The 13,640-nt window shown below is 38.5% G+C and overlaps 1 protein-coding gene across 3 annotated transcripts in view; it reads left to right on the top strand.

Annotated features, from left to right (window-relative positions):
* The window catches only part of YLPM1 (YLP motif containing 1), a 61,022-nt gene that overhangs the window by 6,078 nt on the left and 41,304 nt on the right, over positions 1–13,640 (top strand). For 2 of the 3 annotated variants that reach the window (XM_070940851.1, XM_070940833.1), the window contains exons 2-7: positions 949–1,179; positions 1,625–1,819; positions 2,616–3,895; positions 7,357–9,846; positions 10,973–11,158; positions 13,116–13,236. In XM_070940851.1, coding sequence (XP_070796952.1) covers positions 949–1,179; positions 1,625–1,819; positions 2,616–3,895; positions 7,357–9,846; positions 10,973–11,158; positions 13,116–13,236 — 4,503 coding nt within the window. The remainder of the gene's footprint in view (positions 1–948; positions 1,180–1,624; positions 1,820–2,615; positions 3,896–7,356; positions 9,847–10,972; positions 11,159–13,115; positions 13,237–13,640) is intronic. The other variant, XM_070940842.1, reaches the window with a different exon arrangement.

Below are 13,640 nucleotides of genomic sequence, written 5' to 3' on the forward strand. Positions count from 1 at the left end.
AATTTATAGGGATGAACTTGGGAGACAAAGAGATGAGACACAGTCAAGGGAACAGTCACATAAAATGCAGCTTAGCCCACAACACAGAGTTGGCTCAGCAGACTAAAAACATTGTGATTAACACCAGCTGTCTGCAATTACTGAAGTTCGAATCTCACCAGGCTCAAGGTTGACTCAGCCTTCCATCCTTTCTAAGGTAGGTAAAATGAGGAGCCAGTTTGTGGGGGCAATAAGCTGACTTTGTATAAATATACAAAAGTATGAAGGCTATTGCTTAATGCATTGTAAGCCGCCCTGAGTCTCCGGAGAAGGGCAGCATATAAATCAAATTAAAAAAAAAAAATTAAAAAAAAAACAGGAATGTGGGAAGGGCAAACAGCTCAGAAGGGACCCATGAAATAAGCGATATTTGTTCTCCTGCTTTCTTGGGTTTTATCTGTTTATTTTTATTTTTTGGTCCTGTTAGTATGTTATGGAGTTGTTTTAATTGTTACGTTGTACATCTCCCAGAATCACATGTTTATAGTCTATCTACATAAATATGCTAAATAAATAAAACAAATTTCACAGTGCAACTTTAATTTTTAATGCCTTCAAGTCAATGTTGACCCTCTGCAATTGCCTGGAGTAGTCCCTGCTGTTTTCTTGGCAAGATTTTTTGAAGCAAAGTTGAAACGGCTTTCTTCCTAGGACTGAGAGAGATCAACTGGCTCAAGGTCACCCAGCTGGCTTTGTGCCTAAGGCAGGACTAGAACTCATATCTTCAGGCTTCTAGCCTGGTATCTTAACCAATGCATCTATTGGCTCTCTTGTTTGAATTAATTATCAATATTATTTTTAAAAAATATGAATTTATTCTCTGTTTTACAGTAAATACTGTAGCTTTCTTCAGATTCTAGGATATTCTGTTTCTCTATGAAATTGCTATGCTTCCCCTACTTATTGTAGGAACAACAGCAATATTGGTATCAACAGCATCTACTTACCCTTCAGCAAAGGGCAAAAGCTCATGCATTGGGACAGCAACAGCCACCTATTGTGAATGATGCCCCTGAACAGAGAAAAGAAAAAAGAGAAACATCTGTTTCTAGTGGCCTTTCTGAACCCAGTTTGAATTATGATCCCATGTTACCACATCCAAAAGATGAAGAGCCTCCTGCATCATCTGTTGAACATAAGGTATGCTATTCACAGAAGTGTCACTATACATAAGTGTTCATTGATAAAGATTTCCATCTTTTATTGATTTCAGATTTCAGTATTTTTGATTAATGGAAGAATGGTTAGTAAATCTTTTGGGGATCAAAAATTGCAGCAAGAGGGCAACTGGCAATGCCAATCTTTTTTATTTGGGCTCCCTTGAGCCTGCCCTGATTAATGTTGTTGAGATTTATGGTAATATTTTTCATAATTTTGAGACATTGAACAGAAAACTACAATCTGAATCCTATAATAGTCTCAACGGAGTTTTAAAACAAATATTAAGCCTCCCAAAACAAGAGAAAAGCCTATCTTCTTTGTATTAGTTTTTCTTCGATTTTTAAAAATGGTTTTAATCCTTATTTTTCTCTGGAATTCTAATCACTGATTGAAAAAAAAATATGACTGATTCCTTCTACTCTAGCTAAGCATTGATCCTCCAGAAGATCCTGAAGAAAGCTTGAGATTACAGCAGCTACAGGCAGCAGCGACACAATGGCAGCAACATCCACAACAAAGAGTGGGTTTCCAGTATCAAAGAATAATGCAAAAGCATTCACAGTTGCAACAAATTTTACAACGCTATCAACAGATTATACAGCAACCATCACATTTGTCAGTAAGTTGTTTAAAACAATATAATTTTACTTACTTCCAAATAAGTAAAATTGTTATTGGCTTTTGTTTTTGTCCCTTTGAGTTAGTGTTGATTCTTGGCTATTGCCTGAAAAGTTTCTAGCAGTTTTCTTGATAAGATTTCAGAAGTGCCATTGCCTGCTTTTTAAGGCTGAGAGAGAGTGACTGGCCCAAGGTCACCCATCTGGTTTCATACCTAGGACAGTACTCATAGTCTCTCAGTTCAATCACTATATCAAACTGGTTCTTGAGTGAAATTGCTGCTATATTTTAATTATGAAATACAGCTTAATACTTATTTACTGTTTTACTTATTTTTCATAGTTTTTTTTCCTGTATCTAGGTACACACAATTTGTCACCCCTTGGCTGTCTTGGATCTCGGTTTACATAATCCCATACCAATAGGGTTATTTCAGGTTGAAATGTATGGGAGTTGAATTTTAGCGCTTGTTATGTTAGAGAATGCTGACAACATATTTGCCTAACAGTGAAATGTTAGTGTTCTTGTTCTTATTCTAGAAATTATACATCAATCTTAGAAGTAACACTATTGATACTAATAACGCTTCCTAAGGAAAAGAAAACTAAAACAGTTTTTACTAGAAAATAGTAATACAATGTTGGTTAAAACAGTCGGTGAAATTGTAGAAAGTATGAAATTTTATTTAAGTTTAAAATGATATGCTGATACATTAGGATAACTGTGAGTACAGATCATCGACTTTAAAAAAAATCCAAACACACAGTATCTTCATTATTACTTTCTTTTCCTGACAGGCAGCAACAGTGGATGTGCAGCTAAAGCATTATGAGACTCAGAATAAACAATTCCAGCCACTTTACAAAGAGTGGGAACGTGAATTTCAGCAGTGGCAGGATCAACTTCAGACCTATCCTCACAAAGACCAGCTTCATGAGTATGAGAAACAGTGGAAAATGTGGCAGGGACAAATGAAAGCCACTTGCGCTCACCTTCAGGAGAAGGTGAAGTCTTTTAAAAACCTGAATAATACTCAGTGTCCTGGGAGCACGTTTCCATTTTCTCCATATTCTCAAACAGTGCAAAGCACCATGCCTGTTTTACCTGCAATTACTCTTCCTCCACCAATTCCTGGATTTTCTGCTGACCCAGCGATATCTGACATGACGGTTTCAAAAGAATCTGGACCTAAGAGCACTCAAACCACAGAAACAAAACCAACTCTGTTTCCTACTTCTAATTCTTTTTCTTTTAAAGTTGGTGAATCGCTTTCCAGTTCTCAGGGGACCGAAGGGATCAGGCCAGCTCTTCTTCCTATCCCTTCGTCTGGTTCTTTCATGTCCAAAACAGAAGATTCTTCTACCACTTCCCAGAGCACGGAGACAACGAGGCCAACTTTGTTTCCTGCTCCTACCTCTTTTACATTTAAAGTTACAGAGTCAGCTCCCACTTCTCAAAACACAGAAACAGCTAGACCAGGTCTTCTTCCTACCCCTGCTACTACTACATTTGCATTCAAAGCAACTGAATCTCCTGCTACCTCCCAGACCGTGGAGACAACCAGGCCAGCTCTGCTTCCCACCCCTACCCATACTTCCTTTCCTTTTAAAAATAGTGATTCATCTGTCATCCCACAGGCAACTGAAACAACTAGGCCAGCTTTGCTTCCAACTCCTACTTCTGCTTCTGCTTTTTCATTTAAGATTAATGATTCAAATGCAGCTACCCAAGTCACTGAAACCACCAGACCGGCCCTTCTTCCTACCCCTTCCCCTGCTTCTTTTTCTTACACTGATACATCAGCCACTTTGCCTTATCATTCAAACGTAACAGCATCTGAGAGCTCTTCAGACCAAGGTGACTCTTATGCTCCTCTGGGCAAACAGGCAGTGGCATTTGGGTCAGCCTCATCTGACTATGCTATTGTAAAAATGAAATCAGAATCGACAATAGCTTCATCATCTGTGTCCACCACTACTATCACTACCACCACTGCTTACCAGAACAGATCACTGAGGTCAGCTGAGTTTCCTGATTCCCCCAGGGCACCATTCTATGAAGGTCCCAAGAGCCCAAGGTAGGTATTCTTTTTGTTTTATTTTTACTTGACAAACTCTATATTATATATAGTTAGATACGTAATATGCTTAAAGAAATAAGAATATGCTTATCTGATAATCAGATTGACTGATCTGATTATATTAACTATTGTACATCCCTCCCAAGTCACTTCTCATGAGATGGGCTGCTAATTAAATTTTATTAATAAATAAATATTCATTGCCATATTCCCACCTTGCCAAATTATGCTTTACATATGTACACCTTAGACATCCCTAAGTAATTTAGGAAACTATTCACCCAGGTACTCTGTTTACTTCTGATAATAAAGGATGCTTCTTGAAACAGGGCTGTGAAGTCAAGAGTAATGAGGGTGAAGGTTCAGTCTTTGAGCTTGTGGGTTGCTTTCCCAACATTTGGTTTCCAGGCTAGATAACATCATCTGCGGAGTTTAGGGGATGTCAGTGTCAGTGGTCATTGGGAAGTGAACTGCTGCTGGGGGGGGGGGAATTGCATGGGTTGGTGTGGGGTTAGCGCTGTCTCTGGTTGACAGCGGTTGATTTGGATTCTGAGGGGTTCGTAGACTGCTTGTAGGTCAATGTGTCTTGATGAAGTTGCTTGTGAAGTGCCAGGCTTCAATGAACTCTCAAGCATGGTGAGTGGTAGTGTGGCCAATGATTTTTATGTTGCTCCAATCGAACTGGTGCTTTGCCCCATTTTATGACCTTTTTGCCATAGTTGTTAAGTGAATCACTGCAGTTATTAAGTTAATAATATGTTAAGTGAATCTGGCTTCCCCATTGACTTTGCTTTGTCAAAAGGTGATCACATGACCCCAGGACACTGCAACTGTCATGAGTATGAGTCAGTTATCAAACATCTGAATTTTGATCACATGACCATGGGAATGCAGCAACAGTTGTAAATGTGAAAAATGGTCATAACTCATTTTTTTCAATGATGATGTAACTTTGAACAGTCACTAAACAAACTGTTGTAAGTCAAGAACTACCTGTATAGAAAGTACATAAATTCACCATGGTAACTGCAGAACTGAAGCTAATGTATTACCGTATATACTCGAGTATAAGCTGAGTTTTTCAGCACATTTTTTATGCTGAAAAAAGCCCCCTTCGGCTTATACTCAAGTGAGGAAAAAATGCCTTTTTTCCTGCAACCGTTTTGGCTCCCAGGGGCTGCAGGGAGGCTTGCTAAAGGTAAAATGGGGCGTGGGGGGGGGTGCGGTGCCCCTCCCCCGCGCCCCTTTTTGGCTCCTTCTTGCTCCATTGCAAGGAGGCAATGGGGCATGAGGGGTGTGCCTAGCAAGACTCCCTGCAGCCTCCTGGAAGCAAAATTCTCTTGTGTAATTTTTTTATAGTGTAAAACTAGTCTATTTTTCAAAATAAAAGGGAGATCAAAAATCCAATTCGTGCCATGTAAATTCTGGAATCCCCAAAGACCTTTCCCACTGTATTTATTAAACAAATTTATATAGATACCCAACTCATATACAGTACTTTTAAACTTATTGTTGATACCATATTATTTTTGTTGATCCTCTTTTCCACTTACAGAGCTACTTCACTGTTTTTCTTTGAAATCAATATTCAAAAACATTTAACCTACTGATGCCTCAATTAATGTAATTTTATTGGTATCTATTTTTATTTTAAAATTTACCAGTAGCTGCTGCATTTCCCACCCTAGGCTTATACTCGAGTCAATAAGTTTTCCCAGTTTTTTGTGGTAAAATTAGGTGCCTCGTCTTATATTCGGGTCGGCTTATATTCGAGTATATACGGTATATCAGATGATCCAAAGTATCTTGCAGCTGGAGTACTCGCAAACCAAATACAAAGCCTACCTCAGAAACAACTCTAGCAATATTTGTTATAAGTCCCCTCTTATTTAAATTAGTGGCCAGAATTATTTGATAATCAGAAATACTCTGCAGTCATTTCAAGTACTTTCTGGTTTCATTACATTAAAGGCGTTTGTACAAGTTGTGTTTGTATTTAGATTTGATGCCTTTAAATATTTTGTCATTTTATCTGACTTGAAGTTAAATTTTGCACTGAAAGAAAGAACACAGCTAGAATAAATAATGCATAAAGTAATATTTTCACAAATGTTTATTCAAATATCAAATCCCTGGAGTGATCATTGCATCTATGTGCCACAAATTTTATCTTTAATACGTTTTTATCTTATCTCAAGTATCAGGTGTAGGGTAGTGTATTGTAAATCGTATACTACATAGATATGATTTATAACATACGACTAGATTAACATGACAAGGATGAAAAATGTTTGATGAAAAATCAATTTGGAATTCCCAATGAAAAATATTTAAAAACTGTTATCTAGAAACATAATGAAATATGCCTATATGATACTTTAATGCTCAAGTTGACGTAGAGACAGTTCTTAATATCAAATACTTAAAATGGCTGGCTCAGAACAAGAAACCATTTTCAGTTAGAAAAACACATCAAATTATGGGCCTGACACAGAACAGCCCTAACCAGAGCAAGATTGGAGTTTCTGGATTCTATGATAAAACAAAGGCTAGCTTCATCAAGTACCTTATTCAGAGAAAATATGTGTATATGAGACAAGACATTACTCATATCTTCTTTGACTGCCAACTATATGCTTTAACCACAGCACAACTTGTAAAATCATTAATTGATAAGCATATGAGCCACAGTGATGCAGTGGTTAGAATGCAGTACTGCAGGCTACTTCTGCTGACTGCTTGCTGGCTGCCTGCAATTTGGCAGTTCTACTCTCACCAGGCTCAAGGTTGACTCCATCCTTCCGAGGTCAGTAAAATGAGGACCCAGATTGCTGGGGGCAATATGCTGACTCTGTAAACCGCTTAGAGAGGGCTGTAAAGCACTGTGAAGCAGTATATAAGTCTAAGTGCTATTGCTATTGATAGCTCATTGGGACCCATTAATAGCTTATCTTACCTTCTCCAAGATACAAACATATAGGTAGTAAAAAAGGCTACCAGGCTTATAGCTGGCTAAAGCCATCCAACTCAGAACTTCCTATCTTTTATCAGATTGGAGCCAACTGTCCAGGAGATTATCTTATCTGATTTCATAGTTTACCCTATTTTATTTAATATAGTTGTTTCGATCAATAAACAAACTGAACTGAAACTTTAGTTTGTTCTTATGATTAAGTCATAAGACAGACAATATTCCCAGTGGGAAGAATGTCAAGGTAGAGCAAACTATTCCTGCAGTGAATAACGGGAAATGGAGAGCTGAGCAGTTAATAACAGAGTTAATTTTCCCCCACCATCCAATTCTCCCAACTGTTGTCTCACTCAATACAGTAAGTATGCACTGTTTTATACACTTAATTTAAATTTTATATTTATTTCTCTGACCAGGATAATTGTTTTATAGAAAAGCCTTACCAAAGCTGTTAATTGAAAAAAAAACATTCTGTCTAATCCCACAGATTCGATGAACCCCGGGGAAGAGGCTATGAGCCTCCAAGGCAAAGAGGTCCTAATTTTCAGGGCCAACGCTTAGAAGGTCCAAGGGCAAGACAGAATCAGCACATAGATGGATCTTCAGGAAAACAGGGGACAATCCCTCGGGGGCCAGCAGCAGCCTTTTACACTTCTTCGGTAGCATCACAGATGCAGTCTTCTCAAGCAAGTGGGCCATGGTGGGGGGGACCTAGACCTCCTCTGGGACAACAGAACAATCAAGTAGAAAATAAAGAACTACTTACTGATACTGTCAATAAATCTAAATTTATGTCTGATGTAAACGTTTCTGGCCCAGTTCAGCCAGATAAGGGTCTGCCTAATATACAGCAAAATAAATCCAGGAAGGAGGCCATAAAAACAATGTCAGAAATAAAGAAACCAAGTGCCATGGATTCCAGATTACACACAGAAGCATCCAAAACTTCTTGCACTTCCACAAGTCTGCATCAGATACCACTTTCCAATATTTCTCAAACACCAGGAGGGAAGAAAACATTACTGTCATCACCTATCATAGGAAATAAAGATATGAAATCTACAGAAAATAAACTGGTTTCTCCAGACAATAATCAGAATAAGGAATCATCTAAACTAGAAAACAGGGAGAAGGGACAAATGAAGCCAAGGGATAACCAGGGAAAAGGGCCAGCTGGCAAAGGCCAATATAGAATGGAAGATACTAGAGGCAGAGGACGGAGCCAATCAGAAGATATGAGAGGAAGGGAAATAGCAAATCGAGGGAGAGATCAATCAAGGGATGTTGTTGGTAGAGAGATAAGCAGCGGGCTAAGAACCCAATGCAGACGTCCAGGTCGGGTAAGCAAGTGGGATTCTGTGATAGACAGACAGGGAACTAACCAGGAAAGAGTACAGGACAAGCAATCAAACAGCCAGGAAAGAGGATTACCAGCTCCTCGGACGGGCAGCAAGGAAAGAATCCAAACAAATAGCCAGGAAAGAGGATTACCAGCTCCTCGGATTGGCAGCAGGGACAGAATCCAAACAGATAACCAGGAAAGAGGATTACCAGCTCCTCGGATGGGCAGCAGGGACAGAATCCAAACAAATAGCCAGGAAAGAGGATTACCAGCTCCTCGGATGGGCAGCAGGGAAATAATCCAAACAAATAGCCAGGAAAGAGGATTACCAGCTCCTCGGATGGGCAGCAGGGAAAGAATCCAAACAAATAGCCAGGAAAGAGGATTACCAGCTCCTCGGATGGGCAGCAGGGAAATAATCCAAACAAATAGCCAGGAAAGAGGATTATCAGCTCCTCGGATGGCCAGCAGGGACAGAATCCAAACAAATAGCCAGGAAAGAGGATTACCAGCTCCTCGGATGGGCAGCAGGGAAAGAATCCAAACAACTAGCCAGGAAAGTGGTACAATCAGGCCTCCCAGCAGTCAGGAGAGAGGACTGGACTGGCAAATTGGAAGTAGGGAGAGAGCCCTGGGTCGACAACCTAGAGAGAGGGACACAGATAGACAAGGTATTGGTCAGGAAAGAGAACCCATTAGAAGCAATCGGGAGCAAGATCTACATAGACATGATACAGGACTTGGAGGAAATGTTGAAAATTTACCACCATTTTGCGAAGAACCACCAAGGGCTCCATGGAGTTATGAAGAGCAAAGCAGAGAAGAGGGTCATTCATTTGACTACAGAGATATTCCTCCTTTAGAATACAGACAATTAGATGATTGGGAAAGAGATAGATATTGGCACGATCAAGACCAGAGGTTTGATGATTCTCTTGATCCATATGAGATAGATGATGGGGTACTACAACATCATCCCTTACCCCCTCTTTCACCACTTCCCCCTCTTCCTCCTTTACCTCCTTTGGTGGATCAGGAATCATTTTGGGATGATTGGGAAAGACCATTGAGTAGAGACAGAGTGGAAGACATAGATCTTGGCAGTATCAGAATACCCTTGGATGTGTATGATTGTGAATTGGAAAGAGACTGGGACATGGATTATATCAGATCATCGGGGGACAGAGATACATTGAATTGTGATATGGACATACCGCCTCTACCTCCTTTGCCACCTCTGCCTCCACTTCCTCCAATAGATAGATATCATGAGGACAGATGGTTAGAAGAGAGAGACAGAGATTTCTACAACAGAGATTCTAGAGACAGAGGCGAGATTAGAATTCGTGAATATCCAGAAAGACATGATACATGGAGAGAACAGACTGATTTCCCTCCTGACACAGGAGATTGGGAAAGAGAAAGGTTTTCAGAGAGGTGGTATCCTGATGAAATGGATAGATTTACATCTTTAGACAATCGTCTGGATCTACCACCCATGCTACCACACTCATCTGAATTGTTGGAAGAAGAGCCAAATTTAGCTTCTGATCCGTCATTAGGAGGAGTAATGGTTCTTAGTCAAAGGCAACATGAAATAATCTTGAAGGCTGCCCAAGAACTAAAGATGATACGGTGAGTTGATTTTTTTTCTTGTCTTATTTTAGAATAATTATATTTTCCTCAGTCTTCTGTTTGTATAAATTATCCTTACAAAGTGCTTTAAAAATATAGTCAGGCATCAGCAATACATCTTTTAATCACTTTAAATGAAAGGGCATTTTATACAAGTTGAGCTTGCTGTTGAATCCATTGGAATAACTACTTTAAATAGTATACTATCTCTCTTAAGATAAAGGAGTTAATCTTTGTTTTAATTTGTACCCTCCATTAAATATATAAACAGAAGAAGTGTATGACAAAAGAGTTCAGATAACATAGTCTGGTAGTGATATTTTTAAAATTGTGATATGAAGAAAGAATCTTATCTTGTATTCTCAAAGTGAAGGGCATAAGGGGAAAAAAAGATCTGGAAAGTTTACAGAATCATTCATATAGGTTTTCTTTAAGAATGCAGTTCCATCAACAAACTCCATAAAAACATTTGAAAAGTAAGCTGAGATAATTCTGAGGAAGGCTACCAATTAATAGTTCTTCCAAGAGAGTTTTATCTCACACCTGTGAATTATATCTTTAGATCCAGTATCTTAAAAGGTTTATGCAGTAAATAAACAGTCTATTAGAAGTCTTCTTTTGCTTTGCTTAATTTTAAACTACTCCTGCTTAAGTGTGTAATTATATACCATGTTTTCCCGAAACTAGGACATGTCCGGATAATAAACCCAATTGAGCTTTCGAGTACATGCGCTAAAATAAGCCCCCCCTTTGAAAATAAGCCCCCCCAAATACTTAGACTCATGCGCAGCTGCCACGCAAATAACACGTCTGAGATAGCGAGGCCGGAGAGGGGGGGAAGGGAGGGGGAACATCAGAGCCGCTGCCGCCCAAGATCAGCATGCCAGATTCGGTGAGTCGGACACACCACTGCCACTCAGGAAAAGAAGAGAGAGAGGAGGCGCTGTGAGAGCGCCCATTTCTCACGTTCTTCTTCTCCCAGATGGCGGCAGTGCGTTCAGCTCCCCGAATCTGGCTTGCCAATCTCGACCAGCGAGGGGGAGTGGCAGGTGGGGAGGGGTGGGGCGGCGGAGAAGTGAGAATTCTGCCGCTCGCCCAAACCCCAGATCTCTTGTTTGCCCTGCAGGCTCTTCAAGAGGAAGGCGATCGAGGCAGAGCAGCTGGTCGGCACTCCGGCACCAGTCCCCCTGCCGGGAGCCGAGGTTTTGAGGTCCTGCACCTCAGAAATAGTAAGACCCCCAATAATAAGGCCAAAGCCATATTTCGGGGGTCAAAAGAAAATAAGACCCAGTCTTATTTTGGGGGAAAAACAGTAAGTATGTCAATACATCTTCCTATCCTATTCTTGAATAGATGGTATAATATATTTTTAGAGCTGTTATGGAGGCAAGGGAGTCACATTTAAAGATTCCAGGCTTACTTTTTAGCAACTGCTCTTTTTAACTTACGGCCTGGTAGGGCCATAAATCTGAAGTAGGGAGGTCTTCTGGAGGCAGCATTCCACAGTGTTCAACTAAAAATGTATATGTTTATATCCTTTTTTAAAAAAAGTTTTTTATTTTTATTTTTCATCAACATATTTAAATATACAGTCTCTTATTCATCATTAATCATTCATCTTATCCTTTTACTTTCATTTGTTAATTGTTCGGGACTGCTCTTTTACCATTTCCTCTCCTTTATTTTACCACAACCTTTCCTCTTCCCTTCTCTTCCTTCTTCTATCTCTTTCTACTTTCCTCATTCCTCCTCTCCTTCTCTTTTCTACTTCCTCTCCCCTTTCTCCATTCCTCTCTTCTTCCTCCCTTTCTAACCCTCTCCCCTACTCTTCTTTTCTCTCCCTTTTCTTCCTCTCCTTTCCCCTTTCTTCTATCCATCTCTCTCCTTACCTCCCTACTCCCCTCCTTTCCTCTCTCTACTCCTCTCTCCTTTTCCACTCCTTTGTTGTTTCCGTTTTCAATTCAATCTAAAATGGTATTCGAGCAGCCCCGATTTTCTATTTACATACATCTTCATTTCAAATTCTTTTTTGATTTATAATTACATCTCTTCTATCATTTCTGTACATCATTAATCCATGTATATCTGGATACAACATATTTGTGCCATCATCTTCAACATTTATTATCATTTTCGTAATGCGTACATTTATCTTTCCTCATTCATTTAATTTTAATGTACTATAACATATTCTTCCCAAAATTCTTACTTTTAGAGTATTTATTATCTATACTCACTTTCTATCCATTGATAAAATTTCCCCCATATATTGTAATACTCCGACTCTTCTTTCCCTTTAATTGCCAATGTCAATCTATTCATTTCTGTAAATTCCAATATTTTCTTAATTACCTCTCCCTTTGTAGGAATTTTTTCTGCTTTCCAATTTTGTGCAAATACTATTCTTGCTGCCATTATTACATGTATTATCAAATATATATATTTTCTTTACTATACTTCTCTGATAGGATACCCAACAGGAATAGTTGTGGTTTTAAATCAATGTTACTTTATCATTTTTTCTAACCATATTCTAATTTTTGCCCAATAATTTCTCGCTTCTGGACATGTCCACCACATATGATAATATGATCCCGGTATCTGATGGCATTTCCAACATTTAGCTGATTTATCTTTAAACATTTTTAACAATCTTTCTGGTGACATGTGCCATCTACAGAAGATTTTGTACAAGTTCTCTTTATATGCTGTGGCCATTGTTAATTTATAATTTCTTTCCCATAATTGCTGCCATTTATCTAACTCAGTTGTATAACCAAAATTTTTTGCCCGTGCTATCATTGTTTCTTTAACTTGTTCTTTTTCCAACTTTACTTCAAGTAAATAACTATATAATTTCCTAATCATTTTCTCATCTGTTCCTGTGAATATCTCATCCAATTCTGTAATTTCCAAAAACCGTATAGCTTTGCATCTTTTTCATATTTCGATTGTATTTGCAGCTGAGTATACTACTCCATTTCAATTCCTTGTTCATCTAGTTCTTGTTTCATTTTCAATTCCCCTGTTGCTGATAAAATATCTTTATATCTTATAATGTTTCCCATATTAATAATATTTGGATGTACTAATGCTTCCATTATTAAAACCATGTTGGTATTTTCAGATAATGTTTTTCTCTACTCTTCTCCCATACTAATAATAATAACGCATTTATTTTATAATGTCTTTGAAAATAACTATGCATGTTTATGTTTATATCCTTAAAAAGGCTATCTAAGACAAACAATATACTTCTGTGATTTTAGGGAACAAAAAGAACATATGAAGAAGATGAAGGAATTTGTTCCTGACGTTCAAATGTCTGAACCCCCACCACAAGAAATGTCTAGGTTACAAAGTACACCTGCTAGGAAAGATAAATTTCAGGTAAATTAAAATATTGCTTATAAATGGCTTTCAGATAGATGGTATGTTTTAAAAAGCACTTATAGTCTGGTTTTCCTATAAAAAAATCCTCAGGATAATTTGTAAAATGTCCTAAAAAATAGAAAAATACATAATAAAATATAGAAAAATACAAGTGCATACATCCACTCCTCATTTAGCAACCAAGTTCCATTCTGACAACCATATCATTAAGCAGAATGGTTGCTAACAGAATATGTAAGAGAGACATGCCACAAGGACCACTGGATGTTACTATTTTATTCAGATTAAGTTCTCTCATACAACTATCCAAGCAATACTCCATCTGTTGTCAGCATTTGTTCTCAAGAGTGCTAAATTTGGTCATACATGTGTGCATTGGTTGGAAAATAGTGTTTTATTAC

The sequence above is a fragment of the Pituophis catenifer genome, unplaced genomic scaffold, assembly GCF_029215685.1.
Source record: "Pituophis catenifer annectens isolate HBS135680 unplaced genomic scaffold, rPitCat1.0.hap2 SCAF_1, whole genome shotgun sequence".
Classification (NCBI taxonomy): Eukaryota; Metazoa; Chordata; class Lepidosauria; order Squamata; family Colubridae; genus Pituophis; species Pituophis catenifer.